The sequence below is a fragment of the Lithobates pipiens genome, unplaced genomic scaffold (assembly GCF_037356315.1).
Source record: "Lithobates pipiens isolate NorthernLeopardFrog02 unplaced genomic scaffold, aLitPip1_a1.2 Scaffold_19, whole genome shotgun sequence".
Classification (NCBI taxonomy): domain Eukaryota; kingdom Metazoa; phylum Chordata; class Amphibia; order Anura; family Ranidae; genus Lithobates; species Lithobates pipiens.
Genome location: NW_027507764.1, coordinates 61,616,952 through 61,639,876, shown reverse-complemented (window position 1 = coordinate 61,639,876; position 22,925 = coordinate 61,616,952). Strand labels below are relative to the sequence as shown.

General features: G+C 42.5%; 1 protein-coding gene across 2 annotated transcripts in view; it reads left to right on the top strand.

The window, feature by feature from the left end:
- HEPACAM2 (HEPACAM family member 2) overlaps positions 1–22,925 on the top strand; it is a 193,239-nt gene that overhangs the window by 45,702 nt on the left and 124,612 nt on the right. For both annotated transcript variants that reach the window (XM_077490791.1, XM_077490792.1), the window contains exon 2: positions 13,017–13,373. In XM_077490791.1, coding sequence (XP_077346917.1) covers positions 13,017–13,373 — 357 coding nt within the window. The remainder of the gene's footprint in view (positions 1–13,016; positions 13,374–22,925) is intronic.

Below are 22,925 nucleotides of genomic sequence, written 5' to 3'. Positions count from 1 at the left end.
TTTCAGCTTGTTCAATTAAGCTTTGACTATAAAACCTGGAAGCTGATTGGTTTCTGTGTAGAGTTGCACCAGATTTTGCACTCTCCAGATTTAGTAAATAACCCCCTATGTGTACATCATGGACACATAGGGGTTGATTTACTAAAGGCAAATGTGCACTTTGTAAAGTGCAGTTGCACTCTACAAGTGCATTTGCTCCAGAGCTTAGTAAATGAGATAAAGCTTCACTTTGCAAAGAATACCCAATCACATGCAAGGGAAATGAAAACAAAACCTGCTTTTTTGCATGCACATGATTGAATAATGGAAGTCATCAGAGCTTCTGCTCATTTACTAAGCTCTGGAGCAACTGCACTTGCAGAGTGAAACTGCACTTTGCAAAGCGCACAGTCTATTTGGTTTTAGTAAATTAACCCCTTTGTTTCTGGCTAGGAAGGCCATTGCACTTAAGTGGATAGATCTGCTGTTCATACTGATTATGAATAGCGATTGTTCTCCTCCAGGCAGTCCCATCCCCTCACAGTTAGAATCACTCCCTAGGACACACATTTAACCCCTTGATCGCCCCCCCAGTGTTAACCCCTTCCATGCCCGTGACATTTATACAGTAATCAGTGGCTATTTTTAGCTCTGATCGCTGTATAAGTGTCAATGGTACCAAAAAAGTGTCAAAAGTGTCCGATCTGTCCGCTGCAATGTTGCAGTCCTGATAAAAATCGCTGATCACTGCCATTACTAATAAAAAAAAAATTGTAATAGAAATGCCATAAAACTATTCTATATTTTATAGATGCTATAACTTTTGCGCAAACCAATCAGTATACTCTTATTGCAAATTTTTTCTTTTTACCAAAATATGTAGAAGAATACGCATCGGCCTAAACTGAGGAAGAAATTCATTTTTTAGATTTTTTGGGGATATTTATTATAGCAAAAAAGTAAAAAATATTGCTTTTTTTTCTAAATTGTCGCTCTATTTTTGTTTATAGCACAAAAAATAAAAACCGCAGAGGTGATCAAATACCACCAAAAGAAAGCTCTATTTGTGGGGAAAAAAAGAACATCAATTTTGTTTGAGTGCAACGTCGCACGACTGCATAATTTTCACTTAAAACGACGCAGTGCCCTTTTGCAGAAAATTGCCTGGTCATTAAAGGGGTTGTTGTAAGCCCCATCCTATGCATTAAGGTGAAAAAACTTGTCATTGAGCAGCCCCCCAGTTTACTCACCTGAGCCCATTTGCTCCCCGCCGGAGACTCGCTCTAGCTCTCTGTCTGGGGTTCTCGGCTCTTGATTAGATAGATTGATAGCAGCGCAGCCATTGGCTTCCGTTGCTGTCAATCAAATCCAATGACACGGGTGCCGGGGGCGGGGCCGAGTCCGGCATTCTGTGTCTATGGACGCAAATGCTGGACTCGGGAGCTCGCCTGCAAGGTAACCCCCCCAGGACAGAGCTTCTCCTAGGGGGATAACTGGGGAGGAGCCACGAGCACCATTGGGGGACCCCAGAAGACGATGACTGGGGTCACTCTGTGCAAAATGGAACTGCACAGTGGAGGTAAGTATGATATGTTTGTTAGTTTAAAACAAAAACAAAACAAAAAACAAGGGTCTACAACACCTTTAAGGGGGCAAATCCTTCCGGGGCTGAAGTGGTTAATATGAGAGACCAAATTAGCATAGCCAAAAAGTTCTAAACAAGAGTTGTTTGGTGATGCGCTAAGCTTGCCTATATTGCATTCGGCGGTGGCAGATGAAAGGGATTATCTCATTTTCATATACGTATAATAAACATACAGAAAAACATGTTCTAGCTGAAGACCTCATTTATAGAAAGACAGTCTGTGGGTTGTGTGTCTAAAAATGGTTTCCTTTAAGAATGTGCCATAGATTTAGTCTCAGTTTTTTCCAGAAAAGCAATCTGTGCAGAAAGCTGTCAGACAATGATCTAATTCCGCTATTTCAGGAGTTCACTGAGGGAAAGGGAGAGATAAGAAGTAGAGATGAACCCATTTTGAAACTCTCCGGTGAGCAGCTCTAGATCTGCCGAATACTTAACCACTTCAGCCCCGGACCATTTGGCTGGCCAAAGACCAGAGCACTTTTTGCGATTCGGCACTGCGTCGCTTTAACTGACAATTGCACGGTCGTGCAACGTGGCTCCCAAACAAAATTGACGTCCTTTTTTTCCCACAAATAGAGATTTATTTTGACGGTATTTGATGCCCTCTACGTTTTTTCTGTTTTGGGCTATAAAGAAAAAAAGAGCGACAATTTTGAAAAAAACGCATTATTTTTTACTTTTTGCTATAATAAATATCCCCCAAAAATACATATAAAACCTTGCTTTCCCTCCGTTTAGGCCGATACGTATTCTTCTACATATTTTTGGCAAAAAAAATCACAATAAGCGTTTATTGATTGGTTTGCGCAAAAGTTATAGCGTATAATAGAGGATAGTTTTATGGCATTTTTATTATTATTATTTTTTTCATTAGTAATGGCGGCGATCAGCGATTTTTATCATGACTGCGACATTATAGCGGACAGATCGGATACTTTTGGCGTGATTCTGGGAATATTCACATTTATATAGCGATCAGTGCAATTAAAAATGCATTGATTACTGTGTAGATGTGATTGGCAGTAACGGGGGTTAACCACTAGGTGGCGGTGTAGGGGTTAAGTGTGTCCTAGGGAGTGATTCTAACTGTGGGAGGGGGAGGGGCTGTGTGTGACACAACACTGATCATCGCTCCCGATTACAGGGAGCTGTGATCAGTGAAAATGTCACTAGGCAGAACAGGGATATGCTTGTTTAGCATTTCCCCGGTCTTCCTCTCCATGAGACGATTGCAGTATCCCCGTGGACATAGAGTCCATGGGACCCGCAATCACACTCACAAAGCTCCCGGCGGCCACACGTGCGCCCACAAGCCGCCACTTAAAGGGCAATGTACGTGATTCTGCCTGTATGTGTCCTTCTTTCACAGTATATCTGTGTGAGGCGGTTAGGAAGGTTAGGAAGCGGTTAAAAAATTTTTTTTTTAATTACAATATGAGGTTGATTTCATCAAATTGGAGAGTGCAAAATCTGGTGCAGCTGTGTATGGTAGCCAATCAGCTTCTAACTTCAGCTCGTTCAATTAAGCTTTGACAATAAGCCCAAGTTCACACTCTCATACCTCCCAACATTTTGAGATGGGAATGAGGGACACCTACTGGCAAATGCATGCAGGCATAGGATACGCCCCCTGACACACCCCCTTAAAGGAGAATCAACAAAAAAAGGTTAATTAAATCCACAAGGGCTTTTTTTTACCACTACTATTCCTTTATATTGGCTTTTAAAATGTATGAATGTAGCAATTTAGAAATTAGATGAAAGGTTTAACACTGGGAAACACTTTTTGATAGATAAAAAGTGAATTTTATATACAACTATATATATCAGACCAAAATGAGGGATAAATGAGGAGGAATGAGAGACAGAGGGACATTGCTCCAAATCAGGGACAGTCCCTCGAAATCAGGGACAGTTGGGAGCTGATTTGGCGTGCAATTTGATATGTCAAAGCGCATGCCAAACGACGGCTATTGCCGGCAATGACACTGCCCAAATGGGTGCGGCGCTGACTTTGCGGCGCCGCTCCAATTCCCAAAAGTAGTTCCTACTCTACTTTTGGCGACTTCAAGGGGCAATTTGAATAGACATCTGTATAGGAACCCGCACAGATGTCCGTCAAATGGCCCCCCAAATTCGGACTGCATTGCTGGTTTGAAATTGCGTGAGTTCAGCTTTTCAAACCCGCACCAGTGTGAACCTAGGCTAAAATCTGGAAGCTGATTGATTTCTATATTAGCGTTGCACCAGATTTTGTATTCTCCAATTTTAGTAAATCAACCTCAAGATTTTTTTTTTGTTTTTGATAAAGTAGGAAAGGGCTTGAACCCCTAGTCAGGTTTTTACTGTTATCCAGGACTGCACTTGAGAGATTTCCCCCCCACTTCCTTTCCCACTGACGTTTTAACCCCATGGCATTGAGCGTACGCAAATATGTGGCCCCACTGGTCTGGGCTTTTTTTGCAGGGGGCTGCATATTTGCATATCTGTCTTTGTGCTGGGAGCACGGCGCGCTCCCGACACAAAAACCGGGGAGAGTCCTGTACGAATGGGATGTCCCAAATCCAGGTTCCCTGATCGCTGTGATAGCCTCTGATTGGCTATCATAGTGATCAGTCACTGTAAAGCCCACCCCCATGTTTTTTATCTCTGAATGGAGGAGAGAGATACATCGTATCTCTCTCTCTCTCTCCTTGCAGAGAGAAAAAAAATGGCAAATGTGTGTTAAAAAACGACATTTAAAAAAATACCTAAATCAAGGTTTGATCTAGGTCAGTGCCAGGGTTAGTGTTTGGATCAAGGTCAGGGTCAGTATTTTTTTTTGGGGGGGGGAGCAGGTTTATTAATTAAAGCAGAGGGCCACCCTAAAAATAAAAATTGCGTTAATAATCTTAATTTTTATTTTTTTTAAAACATTTGAAAAAACAAATTTTTTAAATGTACCTGAAACCACTGTTGCTAGGCAGTCTTCCTAATCTGCCTCTTCCTCTTCCTCAGCGCTTCCTCCTCTGTGGCCCCGTTGCCTTCTGGGACATGTGCCATTCAAAAAGCGCATACGCAGTAGGAAACGGGCAGTGGAGCCACAAGGCTCCACTGCCTGTTTCCCTTAGGATGGAGACACCGACAGCCGATCTAAGGGACGGATCGGCCTGGGGGGGGGGGGGGGGGGGGGGGCGACTTTGCGGGCTCACTGGACAGGTAAGTGTCCTTATTAAAAGTCAGCTACAGGGTTTGTAAAAACACAAAGCGGCAGGAACGCCCCTTTAATTAGTGTTTGTGTCAGTGTATATAGGGGTTGATTTACTAAAGGCAAATACACGGTGAACTTTGCAAAGTGCAGTTGCATTCTGCAAGTTCAGTTACTCCAGAGCTTAGTAAATGAGCAGAAGCTCTGCTGAATTCCATCATCCAATCAATGCTGTTTTTTTTCCCCTTGCTCCTTGATTGAGTACTCTTTGTAAAGTGAAGCTTTACCTTATTTACTAAGCTCTGGAGCAACTGCAACTTTTCAAAGTGCACAGTCTCTTTGCCTTTAATAAATCCACCCCAGTGTGGTTTAGGTAGGATAAAAAAAAGCAAAATGCACACAATTGTTCTGGGCTGTACTACAAACAACAACTAACATATGCATATGTGGTATCGCTGCGATCATCAGAAGCAGGAAAATTCATTTTGGGATGCTCTTTGGTAGGAGGTTAGGAAAGTAGGAAGAAACAGCAATATGTATTTTTTTTTATATATTTTAGGCCAGTTTTCCTTTGATAATAAAAAAAAATCAGGAGTTATCCATGACCATTTACCACCAAACGAAAGCCTAATTTGTCCTAAAATAAAGCGGTATACAGGCATACCCCACTTTTAAGTACACAATGGGGTTCATTTACTAAAGCTATAAAGTGCAAAATCAGGCTCACTTTTGCATAGAAACCAATGAGCTTCCAGGTTTTATTACCAAAGCTTAATTTAACAATTTGGGTTTAGAAGCTCATTGGTTTCTATGCAGAAGGGAGCCTGATTTTGCAATTTCTAGCTTTAGTAAATGAACCCCATTGTGTACTTAAAAGTGGGGTATGCCTGTACTGCACCTGGATGCACAAAGTAGTTGTGATGCTCTGTACAGTTTTACTAACAAATGTCAATGTTGCAAAATTGTGCTTAGGCATTAACATTTGTTTTACCGCTAGCCTCAAAGGGGTTAATAAAAACCTGACAGGGTTTTTAACCCTTTACCATGTCCAAAAACTAAAACTAAAATAGCTTTGGCTTTGTACAGTGCCTTGAAAAAGTATTCATACCCCTTGACATTTTCCACATTTTGTCATGTTACAGCCAAAAACGTAAATGTATTTTATTGGGATTTTATGTGATAGACCAACACAAAGTGGCACATAATTGTGAAGTGGAAGGAAAATGACAAATGGTTTTCCAAATTTAAAAAAAAAAAATATCTGAAAAGTGTGGTGTGCATTTGTATTCAGACCCCTTTACTCTGATACCCCTAACTAAAATCTAGTGGAACTAATTGGCTTCAGAAGTCCTCTAGTTAGTAAATAGAGTCCACCTGTGTGTAATTTAATCTCAGTATAAATACAGTTGTTCTGTGAAGCCCTTGGAGGTTTGTTAGAGAACCTTAGCGAAAAAACAGCATTGTGAAGGCCAAGGAACACATCAGACAGGTCAGGAATAAAGTTGTGGAGAAGTTTAAAGCAGGGTTAGATTATAAAAAAACAAGCTTTGAACATCTCATGGATCACTGTTCAATCCATCAAAATGGAAAGAGTATGGCACAACTGCAAATCTAACAAGACATGGTCGTCCACCTAAACTGACAGGCTGGGCAAGGAGCCCATTAATCAGAGAAAAAGCCAAGAGGTCCATGGTAACCCTGGAGGAGCTGCAGAGATCCACAGCTCAGGTGGGAGAATCTGTCCACAGGACAACTATTAGTCGTGCACGCTGCAAATCTGGCCTTTATGGAAGTGTGGCAAGAAGAAACCCATTGTTGAAAGACAACCAATAAAAAGTCCTGTTTGCAGTTGGTAAGAAGCCATGTGGGGGACACAGCAAACATGTGGAAGAAGGTTCTCTGATCAGATGAGACCAAAATGGAATTATTTGGCCTAAAAGCGAAACGCTATGTGTGGTAGAAAACTAACCCTGCACATCACCCTGAACACACCACCCCCACCGAGAAACATGGTGGTGGCAGCATCATGTTGTGGGGATTCTTTCCTTCAGCAGGGACAGGGAAGCTGGTCAGAGTTGATGGAAATATGGATGGAGCCAAATAAAGGACAATCTTAGAACCTGTTAGAGTCTGCAAAAGACTTGAGACTGGTACGGAGGTTCACCTTCCAGCAGGACAACGACTCTAAACATACAGCCAGAGCTACAACGGAATGGTTTAGATCAAAGCATATTCAGAATGGCCCAGTCAAAGTCCAGACCTAAATCCAATTGAGAATCTGTGGCAAGACTTGAAAATTGCTGTTCAGAGACGCTCTCCATCCAATCTGACAGAGTTTGAGCTATTTTGCAAAGCGGAATGGGCAAAGATTTCTCTCTCTAGATGTGCAAAGCTGGTAGAGACATCCCCAAAAAGACTTGCACTTTGTGTTGGTCTATGACATAAAATCCCAATAAAATACATTTACGTTTTTGGTTGTAACATGACAAAATGTGGAAAATTTCAAGGGATATGAATACTTTTTTAAGGCACTCTACACTCTAGATCTTTCCCTCTCCCTTGTGTACTTTTTGTTAGCGTCCCTACCGCTGAGCTGTATAGATAAAACACAGGATCACGAAGGATTCCATTACTTTGGTATCACAAGCGGAGTTGCTGCCCAAAGCAAACAATTTGTTTTTGTCTCATAAATAAAAGAAGAGCACACCTCCAGCTCTGTCTTCTGTGTCCCCATGTCTAATTCATGATGGTCTTATTATGTAGCAGCGCAATGTCTGCGGGTACAGAGGAGTGTAAACAGGCGGCGATCGCTCTATTGTTCAGTGTCAATATTTCTCAGCTCGTCCATTGCCGTACAATTCATCTCACTGTGCTGGGCGCTGCAGATGAAGCTCAGTAATGACAGGTTATACATTGGAATTACTACAGTATGAAGCATTTTCTGCTGAGAGCAGATCATTGCCAAGTAAAATGAGACAGAGAAGAGTGTTCTCTATGACGCCATTTACATTCAGCTAGTCCACGCTTCTTGTGATGCCGTTATGGACATCAATCATATGTATACAGTACTGTGCAAAGGTTTAAGCTGGTGAGAAAAAATGCTGTAAATGAAGAATGCTTTCAGAAACAGAAGTGTTAATAGTTTATTTTTATCAACTAATAAAATGGAAAGTAAATTAATTGACGAGAAATCCAAATCAAATCAATATTTGGAGTTACCACCCTTTGCCTTCTTCTAGGTAGACTTGCACACAGTTTTTGAAGGAACTTGGCAGGTAGGTTGTTCCAAACATCTTGGAGAACTAACCGCAGATCTTCTGTGTATGTAGGCTGCTTCAAACCCTTCTGTCTCCCCATGTATTTCCAGACAGACTCCATGATATTGAGATCAGGGCTCTGTGGGGGCCAAACCATCACTTGCATGACTCCTTGTTCTTTTTTATGCTTCATGTAACACTGTTGCTGGTAAACGGACGTTTAGGAGCAGTTGGGTGTTTTTTTTTTCAGCTGTTCCTGAACTATCATCTATGTTATCTTTTCTGTACATGTACACAGGGTCGTTTACAGGCATACCCCACTTTTAAGTACACAATGGGGTTCATTTACTAAAGCTATAAATTGCTAAATCAAGCTCACTTCTGCATAGAAACCAATGAGCTTCTAACCCCAGATGTTCAATTAAGCTTTGGTAATAAAACGTGGAAGCTGATTGGTTTCTATGCAGAAGTGAGCCTGATTTTGCACTTTCTAGCTTTAGTAAATAAACCACATTGTGTACTTAAAAGTGGGGTATGCCTGTATAGTTCTTTCTAGGCAGTTGAGTTTAGGAAGCATTTTTGGAAAGCAAACCTCCGCAATGCTTCACTGTTCCCTGCAAACACTCATTATGTTACCTCTCTCCAGACCTTCACCAACAAACCACCTCCTGCTACAGCCAAATATTTCACATTTTGACTTATTAGTTCAGAGCACCTGCTGCTATTTTTCTGCACCCCGGTTCCTATGTTTTCATGCATAGTTAAGTTGCTTACCTTGTTTCCACAGCAAGAAAACATAGGAGCTGGGGTACATTTTGTTAAAGTGGTTGTAAACCTCTGAAATGAATAATGTACAATGCATATCCCTCTATAGTGTATATTTGCCTCAATCCAAAGCACCAAGTGTGACTTCTGTCAGCTCTGACCCTCTGCTAAAGTCATTAGTCACTTCTGGCCAACACCAAGTAATCCTGAAAGATGGCCCCAACCCTCTCCAGCACACAGAACCTGATTGACACAGTCTCATAAGGTGATTGACACCCTATACAACTGTGTAGAGGTGGATGTGTCCATTCCCTCCACTCAGGTCTCACTTTACACTCAGCTCCCTGCTCTATGCTGTGCAGTATGTGTGACATTTGATAACCCCCTCCTGCCTCCTAAAGCAGAAAGAAAAGTTTAAAAAGAAAAGAAGAAACGTTTTATAAACTGTGCACTTTGAATGGTACAACTTATGTAGGAGGATTTGTTTTATCTCTGTGTATCAGCTGAGGCTAGTCACTTCACTGGGTATATGTAAGGGTTTACAATCACTTTAGGGAGGACCGGTCTTAAGCAAGCTTACACAAGAATCTGAACATTCAATGTTAACATATCAGCTGGTGCTGCATTTCCTGGCTCAATACTTTTGGGTATTAATGGGTATAATAATTACAATAATAATAATAATAATATTATAATAATATAAATATAAGTGTATTATTTGCGCAAGGGACACCTTATATAAGTTGCATGTATTGAAATAATTATTTATGATATTTCATTGTCATAATATTTATATTACTACATGTTACCCGCGTTTATAATTTCGTTGGAAATGGTGAGGGTGGGAGGAGTAGTAATTGGTGGTGTCTGAGAGTGTAATGTGATGACTAGTCTGTCTGGCAAACCGGCTGACCTTGTAGTTTAGTATTAGAGTTGTCATGCTGTGGTGAATATGGCTGCGAAACCTATAAATAAAAGTGTGGAAACTTTTTGAAGAACCCTTGTGTGTGTATATACTGTGTGTATGTGTATATATATATATATATATATATATATATATATATATATATATATATATATATATATATATATATATATATATATTACATCCACATCATTGTATCAGTCCTGACTTTTAAACTTTGGACTAACTTTGACTGACTTTGATAATAAAAAGCACAGCTGGGAGCTATTCTTTGTGGATGTTTCATTGACTTTCTCCTTTTGGTTTATTTATATTGGTCCTTGGAGATTTTTATATCCTCTACGGCCCCCTTTCCCTACATACAGGACGATGCTGGAAGGAATACCTGACTGATTGAGTGCAAAAAACAAAAATTAAATTATCTACTATCTCCTATTTATCTTCTGAAGAAACAGATTTATTATCTCAGAAACATGTTGTGAATTGGTCTCATCCCTCTGCAAGTATCGGCTTGAAAATGCGAGGATAATTGAATATCTGAATTGAGTGGATATATTATGTATGAGCCAAGGAGCAGGTTTTGAGATATGTGGAGGACATTGTCTGTATAGATGAGGAAATAGAGTTCATTTTGTATTGCCACCTAACTTTGTTGAATATGATTTAAAAAATGTTTTAATGTGGGCAAAAATAATTGATTTCAGACTTTTAGTGCTCTGTGTAACAATGTTTTTGGATATAGGTATCCTTAAAGTCCTGTATTCTTATATTATTTATAGCAGATTTTAATTCGGCTTAGGGGCTGGATACGGACCTTTGCTTGTCTTTATCTGGCCCTTGGCGCACTATACCTCCCACTGATATGACACACTATTCTGCCCACTGATATGACACACTATTCTGCCCACTGACCAACAATGGGGCACTATATCTCCCACTACCATGCCACTAGGGCACTAGTCCTCCCCCTGATTCCAAATGTAGAGATGTTTACTCCCACTGATGCCAGGAAAATTTCAACTACCGTTGGCCATAGTACGGCTCTCCTAAAGTCTAAAGGACAATAAGCAGGCCCTTTGTTTAAAATGTTTAGAGGCCCCTGTTGTAATGTGTGTTGTACTGGAGTGATTATACTCATGTGAAAGATGCTTTTTTTCCCATTGAGCTACGCCAGTCCAAACTGTATTTTAGGGCATAGCAGCCCATGTTTATTAAGCAAAAACAAAAATTTAAATAGACATCAGTTGCCCTCTCAGGGGTTCTTCCACATCAACTTGAACAGTCAACCGAAAATACCAAGCCAACTGGTTGCCTTGTCAGAATCACCGCTGCTCTTCTTACCAGTCCGACTGACTGTATTGCCCAGCTCTTTCTGGTTCACTTGGCTCACTTAGCCCTTAGTCACAGCACCCTGCTGCATAGTCCACTTCTGGCCTCTGGATAGGGGTTCTCCTGACACCCCAATGGGAGCTCACCAAACTTCTGGAACAAGATCTTCTGGCTGCTGGCCGGGGCTCCTCTGACCCCTGGTGGAGATCTTCTGTCTCTTGACTCATCGCTGGGGCTCCTCTGATCCCTGGGTGAGACCTGTCTCCAAACTGGGAGCTCTGAGCTAGCCTCAGGTTTGAGTATATAATGACCTGCACACCTGTGTACCCACACAGGCAGCTGGCACCTGGTAAAATCCAGGTACAGCATTGAAGGTTCCATTCCATTTAATACACTTTGGAGCCTTCAACCTGCAGGCCCTGATCCGGGACAACAGAATCCAGAGAAAACCAAAAACACAACTTGACTTTCTTCCACTGTGACATGTATTGGAAATGTAGTGGTAGCTGCCTTGGAAACTTCATACAAAATTCTCTGATGGTGGTCCTTGGTCCCCACAAGGACTGCAACAAGATAGTATCCCCAAATACACCAAAAAAACATGAATTGACAATTTCCTTTCACTGGGTTTCGATTTCTCTCTCCTAGAATCTTGACAAGATGACCCATATCCTCCTCTATCTATTAGACCCTCAACTTTTAATACCTGGAAACCTAAGGATCACCCCTTCCCCCTGTACCCCTTCTCTTCCCCACTGTGTCACTCGCTTCTCCTGAATCCCTACCTCTCCTTGTCCTCTCATTTTGCATTGATATTCTTACTTTAATGCTTCTCTGTCTATAGCACTCTACTTTGCTTCCTCAAGCTGTGTAATTTTTTAAACCTTTGACATGCACATGACTTCTTCAGAGGCTTACTTACAATGTCAGTGGGCTGCCCTACAAGTTTGCATAAAGGTTATAGGGTAATCTTGTTCAAGAGAGCTAATAAATAAATATTCATTTAAAATATTACTGTGGTTATTATTAGTGCTACTACAACTCTATTTTAGCACTTGTTTCTTTTTGGAGTCCCTCAGATTTTAGATCTAATATGCAGAAAAAGATTGGGAAGCAACTGAGTAGTGCCCCGAGTAGTTCATTTGAAATTGAAGGTTAAAAGTTAATTCTCTACAATGTTGCTCTTCCCTGACATAATCTATCTACAGCACTGGTCCCTTGTGTATCCTCCAAACTCATCTTTGGCCTAACTCCAGACTTGTACTCTTTTTTACTCCATTAAATTGGGTAATTTCCAATGCACAACCCACCTTTGTTTACGAGAGCTGCTGGAAGGGAATGACCAGGCCCGCAACTTATTGGAGTAAAAAAGAATCATGAGTTCGGCTAGATATGAGTTTGGAGGAGTCCCTAGTAGTGTATTGTCTAGGCTGTCTTGCTGCCTGTCCTTGACTTAGGTATCCCATATATTAAGATTAATGACAGTTTTGTCACACTTGACATTGCCATGTGCTATAGAGAAAGGTCACCATGGGGGGGGGGGGGTAAAAAAATATTGCTATGAGGCCCAATGATTTACTGTCACATCCCTGGCAAGAAGCATACTGATAGGAAAGAAAGTGGAGTCCCTGGAAGATGAGCTCATCAGTCTGCTTCTTCTCTTTTCACTGTTCAGTCACATGCCAGGGGAGGGACAAAACCTGTAAGTGCTACTGAACGGTATCAGAGGAACATCAGATCTCCTGTCCTGCCAGACATGGCTGTACTGTATGGAAGATCATTGTAAATCAAAGAACTTGATGAAAAGAGATGGAAATCCTGTGACGGGTGGAGCTTGTTATCATCAATCTGTTTTGTTATAGGAATATAGGTGATACACTTTGTTTTGCACTATTATACATCATATATTTCTATTTTGTCTTATCAAAGGTTTAAGCATTTGCTCCACGTTGAAGCTCACTGTGCCGGCTCCAGTCATCCATGGCATCAACGGACAGCCGCTCACCCTTCCTGTTTCCTATGAAGTCAACCAGTCTGCCTCAAGCGTCCAAATCATCTGGCTACTGGAGCGGTCCCAGGCTCAGGCCAAGTATCTGATAACTTCCACTAACGAGTTGGTGATGCCGGATTTAGAACTTCAAAACAAGCTTACATTATATCCACCCAATGCTTCCCTGCTAATTAATTCACTTCATCAAAGTGACGAGGGGACTTATATTGTGAAGGTGAACCTAAAGGGGAATACGACAGTCTCAGCCATCCAGAAGATTGACGTCACAGTGGATGGTAAGTGGCAGAGCGTCATACAATATCTTCCCTTCCACGTAATGTGCAAACAGAACAGGATGTGATGGGAAAAGTTAATTTACCAAAAGCAGCTAGATTTTCTGAAGTTACATTACTAAGCGATGAATTGTGATTGGATCCTATGTTATATTATGGAAGGTTGCCTCAATCAAAGTAATCTAAAGACAGGGATGGGGTATGCTTGGGGCAGCCCTAGGTATTCCTTTCCGTAGTTGCAGGCATTATATAGAGAACCCAGCATCATAGATGGTGATGGAATATACAAGGTTAATACAAGACTTCTGTAGTTTGGCTCACAATTTATTAGTTATAAAATTAGATCTATAAAAAACTATTAGAAATAAATAATAATTAGTAACCCTTAAAGTGATTGTAAAGTCAGAAGGTTTTTTTTTATCTTAATGCATTCTATGTATTAACCAGTTCCCTACCACCGTATTGGAAAATGACGGTGGCAGGAACCGTTCCTCCCTTCGGGTGGGCGTCATATGACGTCCTCTGCTTCCTGGCATTGTGGAGAGCGCAGCATGCTCGCCGCATCACCGGGGACCCAATGCGCGTGCCCGGCGGCCGCAATTTCTGCCGCAATGTCCGCCGGGCACCCGCGATTGCCCTGTAACAGATCCGGGACATGGATCTGTATGTGTAAACACACAGATCCACATCCTGTTAGGGGAGAGGAGAACTGATCGTATGTTCCTATCAGTCTCCTCCCCTTATCAGTTCCCTCCCCCCACAGTTAGAATCACCCCCTAGGACACATATTTAACCCCTGCAGCGGCCTCTAGTGTTAACCCCTTCCCTGCCAGTCACATTTATACAGTAATCAGTGAATTTTCTATAGCACCGATCGGTTTATAAATGTGAATTGTCCCAAAATAGTGTCAAAAGTGTCCGATCTGTCTGCCGCAATGTCACAGTCACGATAAAAATCGCAGATCGCCGCCATTAGTAGTAAAAAAACAAAAACAAATCTATCCCCTATTTTGTAGACGCTATAACTTTTGTTCAAACCAATCAATATATGCTTACAGGCATACCCTACTTTAAAGTACACAATGGGGTTTATTTACTAAAGCTGGAAAGTGCAAAATCAGGCTCACTTCTGCATAGAAACCAATCAGCTTCTAACTCTAGCTTGTTCAATTAAACTTTGGTAATAAAACCTGGAAGCTGATTGGTTTCTATGCAGAAGTGAGCCTGATTTTGTACTCTCCAGCTTTAGTAAATAAACCCCATTGTGTACTTAAAAGTGGGGTATGCCTGTATTGGGATTTTTTTTTACCAAAAATATGTAGAAGAAAACATATCTGCCTAAACTGAGGAAAAAATTTATTTTTTTAAATGGGATATTTATTATAGCAAAAAGTAATAAATATTGTGTTGTTTTTTTTCAAAATTGACACTCTTTTTTTGTTTATAGTGCAAAAAATAAAAAACGCAGATGTGATCAAATACCACCAAAAGAAAGCTCTATTTGTGGGGGAAGAAAAACTATCAAAATTTAATTTGGGTACAACGTCGCAATTGTCATTCAAAGTGTGACAGCACTGAAAGCTGAAAATTGGCCTGGGCAGGAAGGGGGTGAAAAGGCCCTGTAGTGAAGTGGTTAAGATAAAAAGCCTTCTGCGTATAGCAGCCCCTTTGGCCCCCCCTAATACTTACCTGAGCCCCATCTCTATCCAGCGATGTCCAGGAATGCCTTATCAGTCCAGGACTCTCCCTCCTGATTGGCTGAGACACAGCAGTGGCACCAAGCTCCTGCTACTGTCAATCAAACTCAGTTAGTCAATCAGGAGAGAGAGGAGGCAGGGCCGAACCGCGGCTCCGTGTCTGAATGGATACACGGAGCTACAGCCCAGCTCGGGTGCCCCCATAGCAAGCTGCTTGCTGTGGGGACACTCAACAGGAGGGAGGGGTCAGGAGCTCCAGCCAGGGACCCGAGAAGAGGAGGATCCAAGCTGCCTTGTACAAAAACAACTGCACAGATCAGGTAATTATAACATGTTTGCTATTTTAATAAAAAAAAATAAAAAAAACGAGACTTTACAATCACGTTAACCTCCCAGATGCACACTATAGTGACCCCACAATTATAACAATACATGCATTGGATATAATGTGTCCCTCACTCATATACAAAATAATAATAATATAAATATTATAGCAATTAAATATAATTTATTATTATTAGCACCGTACTAGAAAATTGTATAATGATAATAATAGGTAAATGATATATTAAATTAATTAATACAAAATAATAATAACAATAATAATAATAATAATATAATAATATAAATATAAGTATATTATATGTGCAAGGAACACATTATATCATTTGCATGTATTGAAATAATTAATTATTATATTTCATTGTCATAATATTTATATTACTACACTTTACCCACTTTTATAATTTCGTTGGAAATGGTGAGGGTGGGAGGAGTAGTAATTGGTCGTGTCTGAGAGTGTAATGTGATGACTAGTCTGTCTGGCAAACCGGCTGACCTTGTAGTTTAGTATAAGAGTTGTCACGCTGTGGTGAATATGGCTGCGAAACCTATAAATAAAAGCGTGGAAACTTTTTGAAGAACCCTTGTGTGTATATACTATATATATATATATATATATATATATATATATATATATATATATATATATATATATATATAAAACATTTATATTATTATCCTACAGTATATTAATATTATTTATTTATTTATTATATATTCATTATTTACATGTATTGGGATACTGTCTATATACAGTGTATAGTATGTGTTGTGGATAAGGCATCATCTGAAGTTGCTGGATGTTCCCCCAATGATTTTTTATTTTATTTTTTCTGTAGCTTTAGTCATTGGTAGTCCAGCAGTTCTGTGTATTTTATGTACTCACTGAAAACTACAAATGTGTTTATTTTTTTCTATTTTTATATGCAGTTGGCTTTGCATGCGAGCCGTGTTTATTTTGTTCTCTACCACACATTAATCTTTTTTTTTTACTACTTTAAGGAAGTTTGTTGTTCTAATATGTTGTGTTTCCAGGCTGGCTGCAGCTTGCAAATCATTTTAGGGCTGCTGTAAAATGATCCGGGTTTGTGGCTTGTCTAATTTGTTTTTCTGGTTTCTGGTATGGTGGCAACAATATACAGGATTTTTTTCTTTTAATTTTTTATTAAAATGTATCTAAATCTAACAACACAAATATATTATGAATTAATATATTATCAATGATCAATTAATTATTAATATATTGGAACTTACCAGTCCTTACATGTGGTGGCTGCATTCATTTTCTTTGTTAGGGCTTGATTACCTTTATTTTCACCTGGTAATTCTGCTGGTAACACACTTTCTATGCTAGGGTGACAAGCAGGGCCGATCCTAGGGTCACAGGCGCCTGGGTGCAGAAATATTTCTGGCGCCCCCACATGGGCGTGGTCATCTTACCAAACTCCTCCCCTTTGCACATGTTACTATGGCAACGACTCAAACACAGAGATGCTCCACTAAGAAGTCTTCGTTACCCTAGGATCCTCCCATGATCTTTTAACAATAAAGAAAACACAGGAAGAGTGTACACTAATGAGACCTGGAGGGGGGGGTCTCTCTGATGCACACAAAGATGTTAGACAGTCTGTTAGAAAGAGCCCCCAGACATACTACAGGAGATGGTCAGAGACTGTAGACATAATACAGGAGATGGTCAGAGACTGCAGACATAATACAGGAGATGGTCAGAGACTGCAGACATAATACAGGAGATGGTCAGAGACTGCAGACATAATACAGGAGATGGTCAGAGACTGCAGACATAATACAGGAGATGGTCAGAGACTGCAGACATGTTACAAGAGATGGTCAGAGACTGCAGACATGTTACAAGAGATGGTCAGAGACTGCAGACATACTACAGGCAGGGCCGTCTTTAAGGCAGGGCAAAAGGGGCAGCTACCCTGGGCCCTGTCATTGTTGTGGGGCCCAAAGCAGCTACCTCATACTTGCCAACTATCCCAGTTCAAATTCCCTTGTCCTTTGAAGTTTTAGTCCTGTGCTGTGTCCTGCTATCACAGTGTGAAGTGCTGGTAGTAATGCGGCCCAGCTCTGCCCTATTGTTGTGTACAGATGACTCACCTGCAGACCCTGTGTTTACATGTAAATAACCAGCATTCGTATGTAAATAGCGGTGACAGTCATAAGTAAATAGCTGCATACGGCAGCATTGATATGTAAATAAAGGCGGCATTCCTATGTATATCATGCCCCCCTGCAGTAAGGAGATGATGTGCTGTAACCTCTAGCAACCCATCAGTGAGCAGTATTACTGTGCAGTAATCTCTAGCAACCAATTAAGGAGCAGAAATAATTTGCCGTAACCTCTATCAACTAACCAGTGAGCCATAATGTGTGCTGTAACCTCTAGCAACCAGTCAGTAAGCAGTAATGATATGCTGTAACCGCTGGCAACCAATCGCAATCGCTGCCTGATCTGATACAGTAAACTGATTTTAAGTTTAGCTGCTATTTATTGTATGTCTCAGAGCAGGTGGAGAGTGAAATTGTATGGGGGGAGGGGGCCCAAGAAATGTTTTTTGCCCAGGGTCTAATCAATATTAAAGATGGCCCTGACTACAGGAGATGGTCAGAGACTGCAGACATAATACAGGAGATGGTCAGAGACGGCAGGCATAATACAGGAGATGGTTAGAGACTGCAGACATGTTACAAGAGATGGTCAGAGACTGCAGTTCCTATGGACGCTAGTAGATAATGGCCGATCGGCCCTCTCACCTGACCCAGCGATACAGCAACAATGGTTCCTCTGATCAGGAGTCAGCTCACTCTGAATTGCCTGTGGCGACTTTGCTGGGTAGAGCCCAGATCTGTATTCTGGCAATGACTCCATTCCTTTCTCCGCCAGGTATGGCGCTAGGCTGTGTGGCTTTCCCTCTGGTGGCGCAGAGCAGCAGGGTTCTCCCTCTGATGGTGTTTCCCCAGCACTGTCCTCTCCCTCTGGAGTCCTGGGTGTACTTCCCTGAAAGCTTTCCCAGGCACCTGGCTCTCTCACTCTCCCATTCAGCTGAGCATGCTGTGTGCTGCAGTTTCCGTGTTAAGGTGGGGCTGCCAGTCCTTGGGACTACATGTCCCACAATAGTCTTTGCTCCTTTTTTTTTCTTCCCTGGCCGATATGAAGCCGGGGGAAGAAACATATTGTGCAACTCACTAGCACAGCAGCACGCACGAGGAGAAGGAGAGGGATAGGGGAAATACTGTACTGTATCAGGACAACAGAAACAGGTCAGGACTACAAAAGTTCCCCCTCTCCTCTTCTCCATAGTATAGAGGGAAATAACTAGGAACAATGTAACTGATACCAATGCAGCACCATCAAAAAGCACAGGAAGTTATCAGATTTCTAGTAAGAGGTAAAAGTATTTTTTGCACTCATCAAACAGATATAAATGGTATATTTAAAAGGCCAAGAGGAACCAAATAAGGAAAGTACCGTATATACTCGAGTATAGGCCGACCCGAATATAAGCCGAGGCCCCCAATTTACCCCCAAAAAAACTGGCAAACTTATTGACTCGTGTATAAGCCGAGGGTGAGACATGCCTGTCCATCCCTGTGTGTGTGTCCGTCCATCCCTGTGTGTCCGTCCATCCCTGTGTGTCCGTCCATCCCTGTGTGTCCGTCCATCCATCCCTGTGTGTGTGTGTGTCCATCCATCCATCCATCCCTGTGTGTGTGTGTCTCCATCCATCCATCCATCCATCCCTGTGTGTGTGTGTCTCCATCCATCCATCCCTGTGTGTGTGTGTCTCCATCCATCCATCCATCCATCCATCCCTGTGTGTGTGTGTATCCATCCATGTGTGTGTGTGTGTGTGTGTGTGTGTGTGTGTGTGTGTGTGTGTGTGTGTGTCCAGCCTACCTGTGTCCCGAGCCTTTGTCCCGAGCCTCCGTCCCGTGCCTTGCCTCCTTGCCTCCGTCCCGTGCCGTGCCTTGCCGCCGTGCCTTGCCTCCGTCCCGTCCCGTCCCGTCCCGTCCCGTGCCGTGCCTTGCCTTGCCTCCGTCCCGTGCCCTCTTCGTCGGCGCCTCGGCGGCCATTGTAAAATTCAAAAGCTGCGCCGCCGCCTTCGCCTGTGATAGGCGGAACACTGAATTTCCCAGCAGCCTGTGTTCCGCCTATCACGGACATCGTATCATCCTCGTCCGTAGTACGAGGATGATACGATGTCCGTGATAGGCGGAACACAGGCTGCTGGGAAATTCAGTGTTCCGCCTATCACAGGCGAAGGCGGAGCCGGAGGCGCGGCTTTTGAATTATAGAATGGCCGCTGTCTGTCTGCTCGACACGCTGATCGAGCGGGCAGACAGCGATGACTCGAGTATAAGCCGAGGGGGGCACTTTCAGCCTCAAAAAAGAGGCTGAAAATCTCGGCTTATACTCGAGTATATACGGTAAGTTTATAGTTCATATCAGGCATACCCCACTTTAAAGTACACAATGGGGTTTATTTACTAAAGCTGGAAAGTGTAAAATCAGGCTCACTTCTGCATAGAAATCAATGAGCTTATTTTTAACTCCAGCTTGTTTTACACTTTGGTAATAAAACCTGGAAGCTGATTGGTTTCCATGCAGAAGTGAGCCTGATTTTTCACTTTCCAGCTTTAGTAAATAAACCCCATTGTGTACTTAAAAGTGGGGTATACCTGTACATACAGAACTCTGGCCTTCCCTTTAGCCTTGTACAGCTGTACAGGTTGTTGAAAGTATTCTGGTTTTCCCGCACATTGTGAACTTCTCATGATATGCATGTAGCACCCTGATGTTTAGGCAGGGTTGCTATCAAATTTATTTGCCAAGTGATAGTTGCCTTGGCCGATTGATAGGAGGTCAATTGATTTCACCCTAATTCTGGAATTGCTGCAATTCTCTTTTCTGTCACTAAATGGCTGGGTATCTGGTGACATTAGATAAGACAAGGCCATTGCAACGACAGATTAGGAATGAATGGGGTGTCTCAGCCAATGGGCAAGGATTTTCTGGGGTCCCTTGGCCTGCTGGGATAGCTTATTTATTTGGGTGGAGTCAGGTGATCGGGGTTCTGTGACAGCTGGACAGCTGTCTTGGTGGACGTGTGTTGTAATGCCCCAGGTTGCTAGGCCATGAGCCTTGGGCCTATCCTGGGGACATCCGGCTGCTAGGCTGTCTGAGGGCCTTTCCAGAAGCAAGTGAGCAGCGTAGGGTTGGGACTGCGACTTGCAGTCCAGCCAGAAGCAATGGTTCTGCCAGCCGGAGAACCAGCTGTGGTCGGAGGAAGAAGGGAAGCTGTCACCACTAAAGCCCCGTACACACGAGAGGACTTATGTCCGACAGACTTCCGAAGGAGTTCTGCCGGAGTTCTGCCGGAGTTCCGACAGAGTTCTGACGGACTTTTCGGCTGAGCGGACTTGGCCACACACAATCACACTAAACTCCGACGGATTCGAACGTGATGACGTACGACTGGACTCGAATAAGGAAGTTCATAGCCAGTAGCCAATAGCTGCCCTAGCGTCGGTTTTAGTCTGTCGGAGTAGCATACACACGAGCAAATTTTTTGAAGGGACCGGGTCCGGCGGAGAACGTCGGGAAAATTTGAAGCATGTTCCATATTCTAAAGTCCGTCAGACTTTGGTAAATCAAAAGTCCGTTGCAGCCCACACACGATCGAATAGTCTGACGGAATCAGTCCGTCGGACTTTGGATGTTGAAAAGTCCGCTCGTGTGTACGCGGCATAAGGGTCCATCCACTGTGAGTAGCTGAAGCAATACCTGAGCAGTATTCTCACCAGCTGGGGATGGTGAAGAATTGGGAAACTTCAGCAGGTGCCAAGCCAGGGACCCAGTCAGTGGAGGTGACACTTGCAGAACATTATTGCATGCCAAGCCAGAAACCAAGCTGACGCTTGAGGAGTATCTGTAAGTACCATGCTAGGGACCCAGCAGGAACACGGGGGTGGCGCTTGAGGAAAATACTGAGTGAGAAGATTGGAAGAGTTTAGGAGATCCAGTGGCAAGTGGATCTGCTAGTCTAGTGAAAGACTGGAAGCTCAGCGGAGTGAAATTCTACAATAGCAACCTTTGTTAGAAACTGTTACAAGATTGTTGCCATAGGAGACATCAGCCCTACTCATGCAGATGTGGTGTCTAGCTGGATGACTTTTCCTGCATGGCTATCTGCCTATAGAAGTCTTGGAGTCTGCCAATTAACATTGCATCTACCTAAGGGTGTCCTGGCCCTAACCCTCTCTCCCCCAGTTTTGTTTAAGAGACAATAAATCTCTTTGCATTCAAGAAGTGTCTGGCGCCCATCAATCTACCTTGCATTACATCCACTTTGCCTTGTGACCCACTCTACACAGAAGGATGTTTGCTGTCCCTAACTCTGGAGGTCACCATTGGGCTTCAGGGGCTCTGGGACTTTGCTACATGCATTAGAAGCTGCAGAAGGTCAGCTAGAGCCCTTCTCATTTCCTGGCTGGAAGATGTCCAGCATCATCTAGCTCAGTGGTCTAAAAACAATGGGCCAGGGTCCCAATGCGGCTCCTTTATCTGTCTCTTGGTGCACTATTCCTCCAACTGACACCAATGATTGTTCACTATTCCTTCCACTGACACCATTAATTGAGCACCACTGTATTTCTCCCACTGACACCAATAATGGGACACAATTCCTCCCACTGACACCAACAATAGGCCACTATTCCTCCAAATGACACCAGTGATGGCACATTATCCCTTCAACTGACACCAACAATGGAGCACTATTCTTTCCACTAAAACCAATAACGGGTCATTGTTTACTCTCACTGACTCTGAGGCATTTTCTACTCCCGCTTGATACAGTCTGGCCTCACCAAAGCCTGAAGGACAGTAAACTGGCCCTTTGTTTAGAAAGTTTGGAGACCATTGGTCCAGCTCTTTCCTCCCCAGTCTACATTATTTTCCATGTTCCACCCTCTTCATTCATAGCATTTCAGTTCTTTCAATCATAGAGGCTCAGCGGCGGGGGACCTTTTTGTCACCTTCCCAGGCTCTCATGTCCTACTGGGACCTGAGACTGCAGCCAGCAGACCACAGAGCTGATCAGGAACATGAACGGCCTGAGTCTATGGTCTAAGAAACTGGAAGAGACGAGTATTTTGTCACCTCTGGTTTCGCTGGCTGCAAACAAACTACTGCTGATTTTTAAAAAAAAGCATCGGATCATACTGATCTTGGTATGATCCAAAACTGGCAGGGAAGGGCAGAGGAGAGATCTGGGGTCTAACAGACCCCAGATGTCTTGGTAAAAAGGACCTGTCACTGCCTATTGCCATCACAAGGGATGTTTACATTCTAATAAAACATTCAAATAAAAAAATAAAAAAAATAAAGGCACAGTGTAAAAAAACAAAAAATAAATACATAATAAAATAATAAATTTTTTTTTTAAAGCAACCCCCGTCCTTCTGTGCTTGTGCGCGAAGGCGAATG